The 16,229-nt window shown below is 39.0% G+C and overlaps 1 protein-coding gene across 2 annotated transcripts in view; it reads right to left on the bottom strand.

The window, feature by feature from the left end:
• Positions 1-16,229, bottom strand: part of LOC113105418 (basement membrane-specific heparan sulfate proteoglycan core protein-like) — a 130,342-nt gene that overhangs the window by 29,469 nt on the left and 84,644 nt on the right. The window contains exons 1-3 of one of the 2 annotated variants that reach the window (XM_026266471.1): positions 13,742-13,805; positions 6,103-6,138; positions 5,658-5,936 (exon numbers count right to left, since the gene is read on the bottom strand). The exons of the other annotated variant lie outside the window; for it this stretch is intronic. Of the exons in view, the coding sequence (XP_026122256.1) occupies positions 5,658-5,936; positions 6,103-6,138; positions 13,742-13,772 (346 nt within the window). The 5' untranslated portion in view covers positions 13,773-13,805. Of the gene's footprint in view, positions 1-5,657; positions 5,937-6,102; positions 6,139-13,741; positions 13,806-16,229 lie in introns of those variants that run through there. 2 annotated transcript variants of the gene reach the window in all.

Raw genomic sequence — 16,229 nt, 5'->3', positions numbered from 1 at the left:
CTGTAATTAGCAGCAGCAGCAACAGCCACACTCCGGTAACTCTCTTTCCCATCTTAACCATCTTAACCTCTCTTCTTGTTCACGTCTTCCTCATTCAACAAACCACAGCAACATAGCGCACTTCCACCCTCTAACATAGACTTATCAGATTAACAACTTAACTTGAACAATTTAGACGAACTTCACAAACGAACTTAGACGAACTTCACAAACTTAACAAACTTAGACGACCACATGCACCCGTTCTCCCGTGCCCGTGTCGCACGCAGTGCTGCGCCACCGGAAGTTCATATTATTGAAGTTAATATATTGAAGTAAATTTAGGCGTCCCGTATACAGGACGGTGACAGTTATGGTTTTACACAGTCTTTAAAAGCAGGGTGACACTTAATCTATGTGTAATGATAGTTCACTGTAGGAGAGCATAATTATGAATACAAGTGCAGATTTATTTAAAGGGGGGGTGAAATGCTATTTCATGCATACTGAGTTTTTTATACTGTTAAAGAGTTGGATTCCCATGCTAAACATGGACAAAGTTTCAAAAATCAAGTTGTACGTTTGAAGGAGTATTTTTGTTCCCAAAATACTCCTTCTGGTTTGTCACAAGTTTCGGAAAGTTTTTTCCGAGTATGGCTCTGTGTGACGTTAGATGGAGCGGAATTTCCTTATATTGGTCCTAAGGGCACTTCTGCCGGAAGAGCGCGCGCTCCCGTAGAGCAGAGCAGAGACAGAGACATTCACTGATCAGAGCGAGAGCGTCGCGAAATGTCACAAAAGAAGTGTGTTTTTGGTTGCCAGGGCAAGACAACCCTGCACAGATTACCAAAAAAAAAACAGCATTAAGGGACCAGTGGACGGAGTTTATTTTTACAGAGCATCAACGGAGTTGTGCAAGTGTTTGTGTTTGTTCCCTGCATTTCGAAGATGCTTGTTTTACAAACAAGGCCCAGTTTGACGACGGATTTGCGTATCGTTTATTTCTTAAGGATGATGCAATCCCAACGAAAAAGGGTCACGATCGTGTGTTGGAACCGCAGGCGGTGAGTAAAACTGCTTAAAATATCTCTGCCTCTTTGTTAGTGCGTTACCCGCTCGGAGCGAGTCGTTGCTGCTGCTGCTTTCGTTCAGTTTCAGCCTATGGATCTGATTCTGGATCATAAATAAACGGCTGAATCTGACTGTTAGCCATGGTTTGTTTTGGATGATGGGTTTTCCCTCACGGTAATGTCACAGCTTCCACATCCTCTCAACGCAAAAGCCTACTCGCGCTCGTGATTCTTTAGCTCCGCCCACACGTCACGCCTCCAGCCAGTCGTGTTTTTCCGGGAAAAATCGGTACAGACTATCTTTCTCTTATAAATATAATAAAACTAAAGACTTTTTGGATTTATGAAAGATGCAGTACTACTCTATATGTACTCAAGATTAACAGGATATTGAGTGAAAACGAGCATTTCACCCCCCCTTTAAAGAAAACATAATCCAAATTGACTTGACTTGACTCACTGACAGCAGGATGAACACAATCAATACACCACAAAGCACAAAGGTAACATGATGACTACTTACAGAAAACAATCAGGGTCACATGATACACAAACAAAAGAACCAATCAGAACATGACACACAGACAGGGGGTCACATGACAGAACAAGGACCATGACTAAACTCCAAAATAAAGACATGAAAACATGAAACAAACCCCACATTACACTGTCATCCCTGTTACCCAAATGTCAAAACCTGTTACCCTGAAAAGTAACAGGGATGACAGTAACAGGTCTGACCATTTCAAACTAATTTCCTAATTTCTAGTCACTCCACAAAAGCACACGTTGTACCGTTTAAAAGGATTCTACTTGTAGATAGTGATTGTATTAAAAGCAATAAATAATCATTTAAAATGTGATTTTTAAAAAATATAATTTTTGCCTTCATTTTGCAAATTAAATGTCCTGCTGAAAAATAAAAATCATAGTGAGGATTAATCTTTATTGTTATATTATTCCATCACAATTTCACCATCAAGTTAGGCACATCAACCATAACTCCTTCAAAAACAGCTAGAAGCCTTGGAGTTATGAATGATGATCAGCTGACTTTCTCAGACCACATTGCTAAAACTGTCCGATCCTGCAGATTTGCTTTATTCAACATCAAGAAAATCCAGAACGTGGCCGAAAATATTACATGTCACACCATTTACCTAAATTCGTTACTTCAGACTTATGTGCCCTCTAGAAGCTTGCGTTCTGCAAGTGAACGTTGCTTGATTGTTCATCCCAAAGAAGCACAAAGTCACTTTTATGGACTTTTAAATTAAATGTTCCTCCTGGTAGAATGACCTCCTCAACTCAATCCGAGCAGCTGAGTCCTTAGCCATCTTCAAGAATCGTCTTAAAACACATCTCTTCCATCTTTATTTGACCCTCTAACTTTAACACTCACTATTCTAATTATATTCTTAAAAAAAATCTAACTACCTTTCTAATCTTTTTGTATTCTATTTTCTTTTCATTTATTATGCAATTGTGTGTGTGTGTGTGTGTGTGTGTAAAGACCTCTAACTAGCTTGCTCTATTCTTTTTTTTATTCTATCTGTTTTCTTTTTATTTATTATATTATTTAAAAGCCCATGCTACGTGTACTGTGTTAACCTAACTGAGACGTGTTATAGCACTTATATATCATTGCTCTTTTTGTTGTTTTTGATTGCTTCCACTGTCCTCATTTGTAAGTCGCTTTGGATAAAAGCGTCTGCTAAATGAATAAATGTAAACGTAATATTAAATATATGTTTGATTATTTCTTAGGGACGTAAGAGGCACTGATTTTGTGGAATGACCCAAACACAACTGATTTTGCTAATCGTAACAAATCATTGCTCTTAACATTGGCCAGAAATCCGAATTTTATTTAAGGATAATGTGCATCCAGCCAGTTGTTCTCGCAGAATAAACCCCGACAGGGAGATCAGGACCCCGAATGCGAAGCGGAGGTAACCCACAATCGTAACAGACAAAGGGTCAAACACAGGTCAAACAATAGAAACAACAGATAAAACACAGACAAACAGATAAATCCAGGAAACCAGCAGAAGATTAAAACCATGACATGAAAACCAGAGAGAGATCAGAAATGCAGAGTAAAACACCAACAAGACTTCACAATGAGAGTCAGATCCATCAGAGACATATTCACAAAACATCTTGAGACTAAAGTAGATCCTAACCTGCAGATCTAGAAGAAACTCTGAAAAATAATGAGAGTGTCAGTCCTAATTTTAAGACTTTAAGAGTATTTCACAAAGTGTTTTAAAACTAAAATCAGGATGTAAATCTGTGAAAAGTTAGGGTTAGTCAAGAGGACTCCTATCACTAAAACCAAATCAAATCAAAGTGACTCGCTCATGTTTTGTTAGCTCCACCCCTCACATACAGTACGTACACAACGATTATGGCTGTATTATTATCTGCTGTATTAAACATATTTTCTTACTTTAAGGACACACTTTGGGAGCTGACGCTTGAATCAGAGAGTGCAGGAGGTTTAGACGCTCCAGACTGCTATGGTGTGGAAATAAGTGTCTTTATCAAAGCTGAAGAGAATAATAATACGATCACAGATGAACAAACAAGCGAACATGACACACGAGCATATTCAAGAAAAAGCCAGCATATATTAGCTCTGTGATAGATATATATCTTTCTCTCACTTCTGCTGACTGTCGTATGTGGAAGGCTTAATAATAATAATTAATAATAAAGAACGTATGGAGGAGGCCTTCATTCATCCCCCAGAGCCGTGTGAGACACGTTTTATTACAGATGTGCATGCTTTATTTGACGTGTTTTGAACTGTTGAACAGAAATACCTGTCCTCTACAGTGATAGAGCTGACAAGAGCCAGGACAAAATTTAATATAACTCCGATTGAATTCGTCTGAAAGAAGTAAGTCATATTCACCTCAAGCAGATATGAGCCCAGAATATGAACTCAATGCGTTTAATTACACATTAAGCATTTTCCTCCCATAAACTGTTTGTCTGTAAATAGAATGTTTTATTAAAAATGTTTAATGAGTTTGGTCTTTTAAAACATGTTTTAATGCATTACGGCATGTTAAGCATTTTCCTTTGAGTCTAATGGTTTTCTATCGGAGGAAAACGCTTAACAGGTAATTAAACACATTTTGTTCTTATTCTGGATTATCTGTTTGTCTGTGAATAGAATGCTTTATTATTAATGTGTTCACTGATTTTGGTCTTTTAAAAACACAGTTTTAAAGCATTAAACGTAGAATGTCCCGAATCATTCCAGTTGATTGAAAAGAATCGGCTCAGTATCGTCACAAAATGGGTATCGAAGAAGACAGCAATTTAATATATTAATTTAATAAAAATGGATGATAAGTTTATCTTTATCTTTATTATAAAGTGTATCTCAATATTTGACCGCAGTGGCTGTGAGACAACTGCTGTTATATCTTAACACTGTTAAATTATATGAAATTGTTTGCTGAACAACTAAAATAAGAGCACGATGATCATGAAATTGAGTTTGTTACTATAGCAACAGATCACAGGTGTGTCCTTTCAGAATCATCACTGACCGATAGAAATAAAAGTTTCTCGATTTCTTCCCTTTAAAATAACGAGGAGCAGCATATTTTTCTGAAATAAAGGGGAAGAAAAAGTCTATGCTTTCTAATGTAGTAAAGAAAATGTACGTTTCATAAGAATGTAAAAGGCACACAGCAGACACATTAGACTATTACTGTGTCATTTATCAACTGCTTGACTGATAATCATATTAAGTAACAATGATTGTCTTGTCATTCTATATAAAATAAAACAATACTGATACATCGTTTTCATTTCTCATTCTCTGTTGATATGAAATAATCAAATATTAAGCCTGTGCTTCTCAGAGTGACTCTAATCAACTCCTACTACAGGTAACAGAGTTTTGTGTCCCTGACTTAAACTGTGTCTTTCTTACAATCGACTGCAAGCTCACATTCATATCTGTCTCTGTTGTTGAGTTCAGTGATCACATCTCAGAATACACTCAACACTGACGAGTGATGGACAGAACCGAGTATCACTCTTATATTTGCATCAATATGCTGTAATAACACAGATATTTTTGCTTTATAACGTACACCAGAAGAACCTGAGACAGGACTGAAGTGTTTTACTGATTTACTCAACAACACACACACCACAGCCATCAGTTATTATAACATCAACTCAAATACATCACACACACCCTTCCTTTTATTATTTCATGATCATTAAGAATACAGAATATATGATCTGCAGCTATTTCTGGTTCCTCGTGAATTTAAAAATGTGGATCTATTTATTCATACCGGGCAATGTATAACATATACATACATGATTATTCTATTTTTTTTTTTTTACTGAAAGAAAAATGCACAGAGTTACAGTAAAAACATGGATCTGACTGATAGATATACTGTGTGCTGTTATTTCAGTGTTGCTGTTAATGTAATTATTTCAGCAAATAATTGTCTACATACATTCAGTTCATTTAAATCAGTCAGGGTTATATTGCTAAACTTATTCACCCTGGACCAAAAACTATTGATGTTAAATGATGATTAAACAGATGTGAATCTGAACACTCACCTGATACAGTCAGTGTAACAGCAGAACTGGTGTCTGATGATCTCTGTGGGTTGTATGTGTCTCCTCTACAGCTGTATTCACCACTGGAAGACACATCAGCTCTGAAACTGTACTCTGCTGTTGCTGTTGTTGTGTGTGGATAGAAAGTGTATCCATTTCTAAACCAGCTGTATGTCCACTGAATGTGTCCTGCTCCCTGTATGTCACATGTGAGAGTGACTGTCTCTCCTCTGAACACACGCTCATCTGGAGTCACCTTCAATACAGCTTTTGGGCTCTCTGTATTAATACACATATGAGTAAATATTGATCGTCTGCAATATCATTGTATCAATCTCTGTTATGAACTCAAAACCTCCTTGTGAGAAAAAACACTGCATTGTGGGCAAATACACATCAAATAACTAGAAAACTATTCACTTTTGTTAAATGTACAGCACAGTACCTTGAGTGAGTCCAGCGTGGATGAAGGACATCAGCACTAAAAACAGAAGAAACACAGATATGAAGCATTTCCATTCATTCAACACAATGCAGATCACTGAAACATGTCTAGAGTTTGAACTGAAAGTGTTTTTCTGTGTTTTGAAGCTCATCATGAGAACTGATGCTGGAGATTCTCCATCATTTAACATCAACACACACAATGACGTCACAGGACTCATGAACCGATACGAGAGTCGATTCACTGATGATTCACTGCTGCCCAGAGAAGCACTTTCAACCTCTGAGATTCACAACATACAACACATGAGCATATTCTCATCAACCAATGAGACGTCTGTTTCTGTAACGCTGTCTGTTTAGCTTTTCATTGTGTGTTGTTGATTAAAATCAGTGTTTGGTGCTTGTACATCAGTGTCATTCATCTATCATGTCCTCTGATTTTAGGGATTACTCATGGTTAAGGTTAGGTTTAGGTGTAAGGATATGGTCAAGAATATATTTTTGGAGTAAAATGTTGTTCCAGGGTCAACCATATATGTTGACCTAGAAACACATCTAACTCAGCAAAATCAGGATTTTTTTGTGGTTAAAGGGGAAAAACTCTTACATTCTGGATACGAACAGCAATAAAATCACAGGCTACCTCTTTTAAATGGTGTCCAAAATAAAATCACTTTTGTATTAAGACACTTGTGAACAGGTGACATGCAGTAAAATGCTTCATCTTTCTCATCACTGATTATTCACTGAAACTAGACAAGCCACAAAACTCCTGAACAAATGAGGTCAAAGTGTTTGAGATGCACTCACTTCCTGTTTGACGCTGCTATCATCAACTTATTTGTGACTTTATAGCGGCCCAAAAAATTATTTAGACACTTAGGATGTTTTCACATGAAGTATATTTAAATGAACCAAACTCAGTTCAGTTAAAGTGAAGCAGAAAATAAAACTCCTGAAGGTGACCACATTGTGTACACAATGTGAACATGATAATACAACATATTCATATCTGAAGTATATCACAACAAGTGGCCTTTAATTTAACTAAATATAGCAAAAACATTTCACAAAATAAAACATGATAATAAATGTGATGTGTAATAATTACAGATTCTTTCTGATAGTCAAACTTTAGTGGAACATGTTTTTGCTCATTTCTAAAGGTCTACGTATAAACTTGAGCAGAACTGACTTCAAACATTCACTCAACATGATGTTGAAACAACAGTGTTAAAAATGAGTGAAAAAGTGTCTCAGAAAACAGAAGTTAGATCTAAAAAAAGCTCGAGCATCATCTGTTGGCACTTGGTTGGACATGTTGTGTCTAATGCAGTGGAATTCATACATTTTTAAAGAGATAGTTCACCCCCCAAATTTCTTATTATTTACTCATCCTCATGTTCTTCTAAACCAGTACAACACTGTTAAAACAGTCCATGTGACATCAGTGGTTCTGCTGTAATTTAGGGTGCTTTCACACTTGGTTCGCTTGCCTTCCCCCGGACTTTGTTCACATTATGATATTTGAGTCCAAACTGTGGATCGTTTGCTTCATCAAGCCAGCAGATGTTTACCTTGGAGCTAGGGCCAGATTAACACTTTGTAGTACCCTGGGCAACAATATTCAAGGGCCCCATCATCACGACCCCAGGATCACCATAAAATGGTCACATACAGAATATATTACTGTAATATACAGTAAATATACTCAAAACTTCAAATTCTAACTGTCATCAGGTGTATTTTGATTTACAAATATTTAAATGCTCATAGAACTACAAATGCACTAAAGACATTCACTCACATATGATGCTATGAAAACAAAACTCATCAACATCTGTATAATCTGGTAAAATTGACCTACTACATTGAGAGGGAGGGAAATATCCTCCATTTTCACAAAAATGAATAAATAAGCAACCACTTTCAAACCATTGTTTATTTAACAACATTTATCCACAATAGAAATGTATTGAATTGATAGAGCTATAACAGAAGACTACAGACAACACATCAAGAAACAATTTGGTCCTCAGCTCATTTTAAGCAGAAATCACCCTGACAGGGTGACCCTGTTTCCTCAGAAGTCAACAAGGCAATCAAGTTATTAGTCCAACACAAACAATTTGAAATCTGCCAGTTATCCCTCCACAACAATTTACATCATTTTAATGAAGCTGGCACCTCAAAGAAAAGGCTCATTTTAACTTGTTTTAAAATAGAACAATAACATATCACAGCACAATTAACCAGTTAACATTTAGAAATCTGTCAGTTTCTCTGAAGAAGCCAAGACAGAAATAAATGCTACATAATCTGGCAAACACACATTTTTAGTCCTAAATAATGACGAAGTGCATGTTTGAATTTGAAATGCTCTTCGCTCTCTGGGCTGTAAACGTATAGCCTGACTACGACTTCCTACTTCCGCTCAATTTCATTTCGCTTCTCTACTCATTCTGATACAGCGTCAGAGCTTTCTGTTTGCCACCGGTCTGGAAACAGCCGGGCCAATCAACGAGCAGAGGGCGGGCTGAGAGCCGTGACGTAGATGCTAAGCGCCGAGTTTTACATTGTAGGTTAGAGAAATTGAAAACCGAAACAACCGCGGAAATGGGAAACGAGAAACGGGATGCAATTCGCTCTGTTATGGAGAACATTCAACTCTTTTTCAAACTGCAAAAGTCGTTTACAGCCATGTTCACTCCGGTATTTCGCTCGCATCATCATGTGTTAACAACAGGTTTACAGTGGAAGTTCAATCATAGATTTGAGTTCGATGCATGATGTCTGTGCTTCGATGCGGCTGTACAGGCGCATAACATACGTCATAACTAAACGTATCTGATTGGCTACGGGTAACCAATGATTTTAAACTTCAGACAAGCGCCCCCTAGTGAGAGAGAAAACACTTCTCTTTTATGCCATTCCAGACTCTGTCTACGAAGCAAAGTGAAGTAGCAGAGTCTGGTATTACCAGGCTAGTAAACGTAAGCTGGCGGTGTAGAAAAGTCCTGGCTACCTGAGTTCTCCTCGTCGTTGACGGAAGCTGACTTAACAGAACTGTCGGCAACATTAACAGGAGTGAAGGAATTGCCTATTTTAGGTATATACTTTAAATTTTCTGCGTTTCTGATGTGGTTTCCTTTTTTAATTTCTGCTTCGCGCTCCCACTTATCTTCTCCATGTCAGAGACTTTTTTTCTGTTGTAGCAACGCCTGACTTAACCCGCTCGGCGTAACATTTGACCCACCTCATGCGGACCGACCAATGAGGAGAGGGTCTTAACTTAAGGCCCTCTCTTCATTGGTCAGTCCGCATGAGACTGACTCTCAGCCGCTCTCAACTCACGTTCAAAGTCATAGACAGCGCAGCGTCTCTTCTGTGCAGCGCGCAAAAGCCCGTGTTGACAGTTTGTTTAATATAAAGCGGGAGATTACCAGATACAGTATTTTGCTCGTGCCCTTGCTGCCCTGGGCCCTTTAGAGGTCTTGGACCCCTGGGCAATTGCCCAGTTGCCCGTATGGTTAATCCGGCACTGCTTGCAGCTTAGTAACGGCGGCGCAGGAGAAGACGGCAAATGCATCACATTGCTTTCTGCACTTTTATATATTTACGTTTCTTAACAGTTCTTTTTGTTTAAAAAGCTTTGGTACATAACCACACTTATGTCTGTATTTTGAATGTACTGGAAATGATCTGAAGAACACTGAAGGTGAACAGAAATGAGATATACAGCTCTCTGTTTGCAGCACGTCAGTCGTGCTCATCAAGAAAGTGAGTGAAACACACACACGCGGGGGGAAGTCATGGCCTAGTGGTTAGAGAGTTTGACTCCTAACCCTTGGGTTGTGGGCTCGAGTCTTGGGTCGACAATACCACGATTGAGGTGCCCTTGAGCAAGACACTGAACCCTCATCTGCTCCCAATGCCCTGTGTGTGTGTGTTCACAATGTGTGTGTTCACAATGTGTGTGTTCACAATGTGTGTGTTCACTGCTGTGTGGGTTAACACTTTGGATGGGTTAAATGCCGAGCACAAATTCTGAGTATGGGTCACCATACTTGGCTGTATGTCACGTCACGTTCAAACACACATTTTTATCAAATAATACAACATTAATAGCGGTTAACTTCTGAGATTTGGTACGATTGCGTTCACATCAGCAGTGAACTGTGCAGGAGTTCACATGAACCGTACACCAGACCACCATTTTTAAATGAACTCGTGTACGGTTCATGGGTGCGCAGCCCAGTTCAGAGGACAGCGTTCACATCATCCAAACGAACCAAACTCTGATGTCAACTGAACCCGGGTGCGCACCAAAAGTGCTAGTGTGGAAGGCTGATAAATAAGGAAAAAAATTGCAAATGATCCTGTCTGTCGACATCTTCAGACATGTTTATGAATACTGATTTATGCATTATTTATGGAGCTCATGCAGGTTCTCCATCAGAACGCTGTCGTGCTACTTTCATAAATGTGCATTAAAGACTGACACAGAAGAGAAGAAATGATTAAATAAAGTTATTTTCATTTTATTTGCACAATAAAGTATCCTCATAGCTTCATGAAATTACAGTTGAAACTTTCATGGTGCCCTTTACTACAGTTCTAGGCCTCGGATTTTTCAGTTCCCTTGCAGTCTATTGAGGATCTGAAAATTCAATGTAACTCAAATGTAATAAAAAATATCTTAATTTGAGTCTGTTCTCTTCTTCTTTTTCTTCTCTTTTTCTAAGGTATTATGTGTTTGGGACGTTGTGAGGGTGAGACATTAATGACAGAATTTTCAGATTTGGCTGACCAAGGCCCGGTTCCCCAAAACGTTCTTATCGCTAAGTAGTTCTTAACCTATTCCTTAACCTCTCTCTTAACATTATGGCACGATTCCCGGCACATTCGTACGATAAGTATATCTTCTGTAAGTCATACTTTCCTAAGGTTGTTCTGGACCATTCGTAAGCTCTCTCTTAGCGTTGTTTGAGCTCAAGACGCTAGTCGCTGTGCAGAAGTCTTTAGAAATCAGCGCTGCTCAGTACAAGACAAACTATGGTATGTTGAAAATGTTGTGGCTCAACAATGATTTTATGTTTACATTTTAAGACTAATAATAAAATATGTTCACAATGGATACAGGCCTATTTATGAAGTTGAATTTATGTGGTATCAGAACTAATATGGTGGTAATTAGTTCAGGCTATATCGTAATATAATTAAAGTTTTTAAATTGGCAATCACTTTTGATAATTAAAATCTGGCAAACAATTTAGCTCTAAATGAATAAGATCTATAAATTGGTAAGCATGGTGGTGTCCAGTAAGTGACGAACAATGGCAGCGATCCAACGTGACCTTATTGAATCAAAGACGGAACTGGCCGCAGAGCTGTTTAGTTCATGTCAGTTTTTTTATTTGGCAAAATTTAAGCCCTTTTGACTTTTTGACTGATATGGCTATATTTAAAAAAAAAAAATTGCCTCCCAGGACAACTCATTATGGAGCTGCTGGACCTTCTCAGACCTGCGCTTGCCAGGATAACGTGGCAGAATTTAGCTTTAAGTCCTGAAGTCCAGCTGCTTGCAGCACTTAATTTTTTTGCTACAGAGAGCTTCATCGAGGTTGTGGGAGTGGGCCATGGACTAAGCAAGACCTCGGTGTGGAGGTGCGACCACACTGTCACCAACGCCCTTCTGCGCCATGCCGGGGATTACATCCGTCTGCTGGCAACACGTCAGGAGTCCAGGAGGTGCGGCAGGGCTGTCATGCCATTGCTGGCATCCCCAGAGTCTTGGGCCTGGTGGATGGCACACTCATCCCTATCACCAACCCATCAGTGATTGATCAGGCGTACATATAGCGAAAGGGATACACGGCCATAAACGTGCAGGTTATAGTGGACCATAGGGGTGTGATCTCCGACCTGGTGACAAGGTCCAGCAAAACTTCAAGTTCCTCTGACGAGAAGCTTGGTGCCCTTTTTTACGTTGCTTCCCCATCATATTCTGTATCTAACTCTCTCTCTCTTTGTTCATTGTAGATAGGTTACTTTTTATTTAAAACATTAACCAATGGCAATCAATACCGCATTAAACAAAAGTAACTGCAGCTGCTTGCCAATAAATGATTGTAAAGTACCTTACCATTAATATAAAAGTGTATTGTATAATTTTTAGAAGTCGTTAAACCCATGTCAAGAAGCGGCACAAGTGGCACAACGGGATAAGGAGAGTGGATGATTAGCGAGGGATACACGGCTTATACAACCATCACAACATATCGTGTGAACATATTACTGACCATTTGATCATTTAATTTATAGTATATATTTTACTGATAACTTAAACTATGTTAAAATAAATGTTACTGGAATAATTTTAGGAATTTTTCATTTGCACTGCAACGTGTTGTCTTTCTTAACGCTATATTTTACCTTCGCGTGAAGTGGAAAATCGACTCCTGAGCAATCGATGCCAACTAATTCAGCACCTTCACCTTAAGAGGCATTGGTTAAGAAGCTTCCTAAGCGACACTTCGGGGAACACATTTATGAACATAAACAACTTTGGTAAGATATATCTTTCGAGTCTTCTTTGCACACTAAGGCCCCGTCCACACGGAGAAGGAGCTTACCCCTATCCAATCTTTTTTTTTCTCGTCTCAAGAAATACCCGCGTCCACACGAAACCGCAAAATGATGTAGTATACATGCCAGACCAGTATGTGGTGCTGTAATTCTGCCACAGAGATACACTAAAAACAGAGAAGAAGACTTGGACTATGCTCATAAACCCTGCGCGTGGTACACAATCGAACATGGAATAATACATTTATTAATCTGTGTTAATGTTAGTTAATAAAAAGACAATCGTTCAGTGTGTGTTCATGTTTGTGTTGCTGTTACGTGACGTAGAGGTGTCTGACTAGGGGGGAGACGTGGGCTGATGACGTCATCGTTTCTAAAAATATACGGATAAGCCGTCCAGATGAAAACGCAAAGACGGCGTTTTCAAATTTATCCACTTTGGGACCCGGTTTCAAAAAATAGCGGTTTCACCTTACGAAAACGCCAGATGCGTGTGGACGAAACGCCTATCCGATAAAAAATTTGTGCATATTCACAGAAACGCGTCTCCGTGTGGACGGGGCCTAAGAGTGAGCGTGATCGGGGAACCGGGCCCTGTACCTTTAAGTGTGACTTATCTCTCCAAACACTTTAACACAGACTTTAACATGTCATCACACTGAATCTGAACAATAAAGAATACAGTTTGCAGACGACACTGATAGTCTTGTGAGCAGTGTCAACATACAGCACCGTTATTGTGTTAATCCTGACACTGGGCCTTTTTTTACGACAACACACACACACACACACACACACTTCACTTCCTATCAATTCTGATCAGTCCTGTCACAATAAAGGTAAAAATGCCAGAAAATGACAATTGAATTAGCAGTTAGGTTAAAGTCACAAACCCTCCAACACACAGCACAACCTGCTGAAATTGATCTTCAACTGAGTACAACATATTACAAACAGAAAACAGAAGAAAGTGTAGAAGCCAAACTCAGTTCCTGGAGGTCTGCAGCTGAGTTTAAGATCTCAGGTATAGAATATAATAAAATACTTACAGAGAATAAGAGGCAGTGCACCGGAGCCCATACTGACACATTAATAAAAATAACTGTTGTCCGGGTGTCATCTAAAACAGACACTTCCTGTTTAAACAGTCATTTCACACTTCAAGAAGAGATGAGGGAGGAGACGAAACTCTTTACAGAAATAAAAGGAGAAATAGGAAGAAAAAGAGATTCATTCTAAGAGATTTAGCTTCTTTTTTGTGCATGCAAGTTATAGGAGATCTGTTTCTCTACTCGAAAAGAAGTTCTTTCAGAATTGTTCTGAAACTTATTTCGTTGATTCACACATTAAGATTGTAGGCCTTTTCTTGTAATTTAGCTGTACTTGGCAGCTGAAGTGCAGTTCATTCTGTTGTGAGGAGACTGAGTGGAGCTCTCTGGTCTCAGTATATTGTCCAAAAGTCTTGTCTTCAACACAGACGACAGACAGCTACAGTCAAGACGAGCGGAAAAGAACTGCAGAGAAGAAAGCAGAAGTAAAACCAACAACTATCAGCTCAACGGCACACTCGCTTTACACTTTTATTAAGTTTCTTAAAGACCTCACTGAACCTGAGATTACACCCAAATCTGAAAACTGTCAATAACGTGAAGTGACATACAGACTAGTGACCAATACTCAGAATTCGTGCTCTGCATTTAACCCATCCAAAGTGTTAACACACAAAGCAGTGAACACACACAGCAGTGAACACACACACCGTGGACTACTCACATGGACTACTTTGATGATGTTTTTCTTACCTTTCTGGACATTGACAGTATACCATACACACACTTTCAATGGAGGGACAGAAAGCTCTCGGACTAAATCTAAAATATCTTAAACTGTGTTCCGAAGATGAACGGAGGTCTCACGGGTCTGGAATGACATGAGGGTGAGTTATTAAAGACATAATTTTCATTTTGGGTGAACTATTCCTTTAATTGTATTTTAGATGATAGACTGAGGCATCTGTGACAGCGAAACAGAAGAGAGATAAAACTCCCCACACTGGGACAAGAGCAGAAGTGTTTCATCACCAGCACAGCCACTTCCTGAGAAGCTGAAGTGATGCATTTAGTGACATGTTTGATGCAGATGAGCATCACTGACCTACAGGGAAATAATTACCATTCTGTGATTAAGTTTAGAGGTTTCAGTTCCTCTTGAAGCTCCCAAACTGACAAAATGCTCAGGTCATTTCATAATAGTCAATGTTGCATTATCAGCTTTAGATGAAAAGGCAGATGGATCTGCTGCTGGATTGTGAGTAAAATTAGCTGAGTATAATTAACAAACAAAGATTTTTGAGAAGACAAGAGTAACACTGCAGGGCTACAGACTGTAATTCATTCTGTGTTGATCATTCTGTTAGCATGTGGAGGCAGAATTAGTGAAAACAGGCAGAGACAATGGAAGCTTTAGCAACAGTAACCTTAAAGAGAGAAAAGAAGCTCTTTTGGAAAACAAAAATATGACGCAAGATGCTTACCTTGTCTGGAGTCTGAACATTTACACCCAACGCGTTGGTATCGATCTCTCTCAGTGGTGTATAAAGTACCTGAAAGTCATACTCAAGTAAAAGTACAGATATCTCACCAGAAAATGACTTTGATATAAGCAAAAGTCACCGTTTAGAATATTAGATGAGTAAAAGTCTTAAAGTATGCGATATTTATTGTACTCAGTACGAAGAGTATTTTTTAAACCTTGGGTTACACATATTGGGTCACTGTGTTGGGTTATCTTAAAATTTGTTGGGTAATTATTTTTTTTTCGTCGTTGGGTTATTTTCAGTTATATCAATCACCTTTATTTATATAGTGCTTTAAACAAATACATTGCGTCAAAGCACTGAACAACATTCATTTGGGAAAACAGTTGGTCTCAATAATGCAAAATGATAGTTAAAGGCAGTTCATCATTGAATTCAGTTATGTCATCTCTGTTCAGTTTAAATAGTGTCTGTGCATTTATTTGCAATCAAGTCAATGATATCGCTGTAGATGAAGTGACCCCAACTAAGCAAGCCAGAGGCGGACAGCGCAAAGAACCGAAACTCCATCGGTGACAGAATGGAGAAAAAAACCTTGGGAGAAACCAGGCTCAGTTTGGGGGGCAGTTCTCCTCTGACCAGACAAACCAGTAGTTCAATTCCAGGCTGCAGCAAAGTCAGATGTGCAGAAGAATCATCTGTTTTCCTGTGTCTTGTCCTGGTGGTCTCTGAGACAAGGTCTTTACAGGGATCTGTATCTGGGCTCTAGTTGTCATGTCTCGCCGTCTTTCAGGCAGTAGAGGTCCTTTCTAGGTGCTGATCCACCATCTGGTCTGGATACGTACTGGATCCGGGTGACTGCAGTGACCCTCTGATCTGGATACAGACTGGATCTGGTGGCCACGATGACCTCGGAACAAAGAGAGAAACAGACAATATTAGCGTAGATGCCATTTTCTAATGGTTGTAGCAAGTACTCAGGTGTTATGTGAAGTGTTTCC

Source organism: Carassius auratus, chromosome 7, assembly GCF_003368295.1.
Source record: "Carassius auratus strain Wakin chromosome 7, ASM336829v1, whole genome shotgun sequence".
Classification (NCBI taxonomy): domain Eukaryota; kingdom Metazoa; phylum Chordata; class Actinopteri; order Cypriniformes; family Cyprinidae; genus Carassius; species Carassius auratus.
The sequence above is the reverse complement of the archived record's forward strand: the minus strand, read 5'-3'. Positions and strand labels throughout refer to the sequence as shown.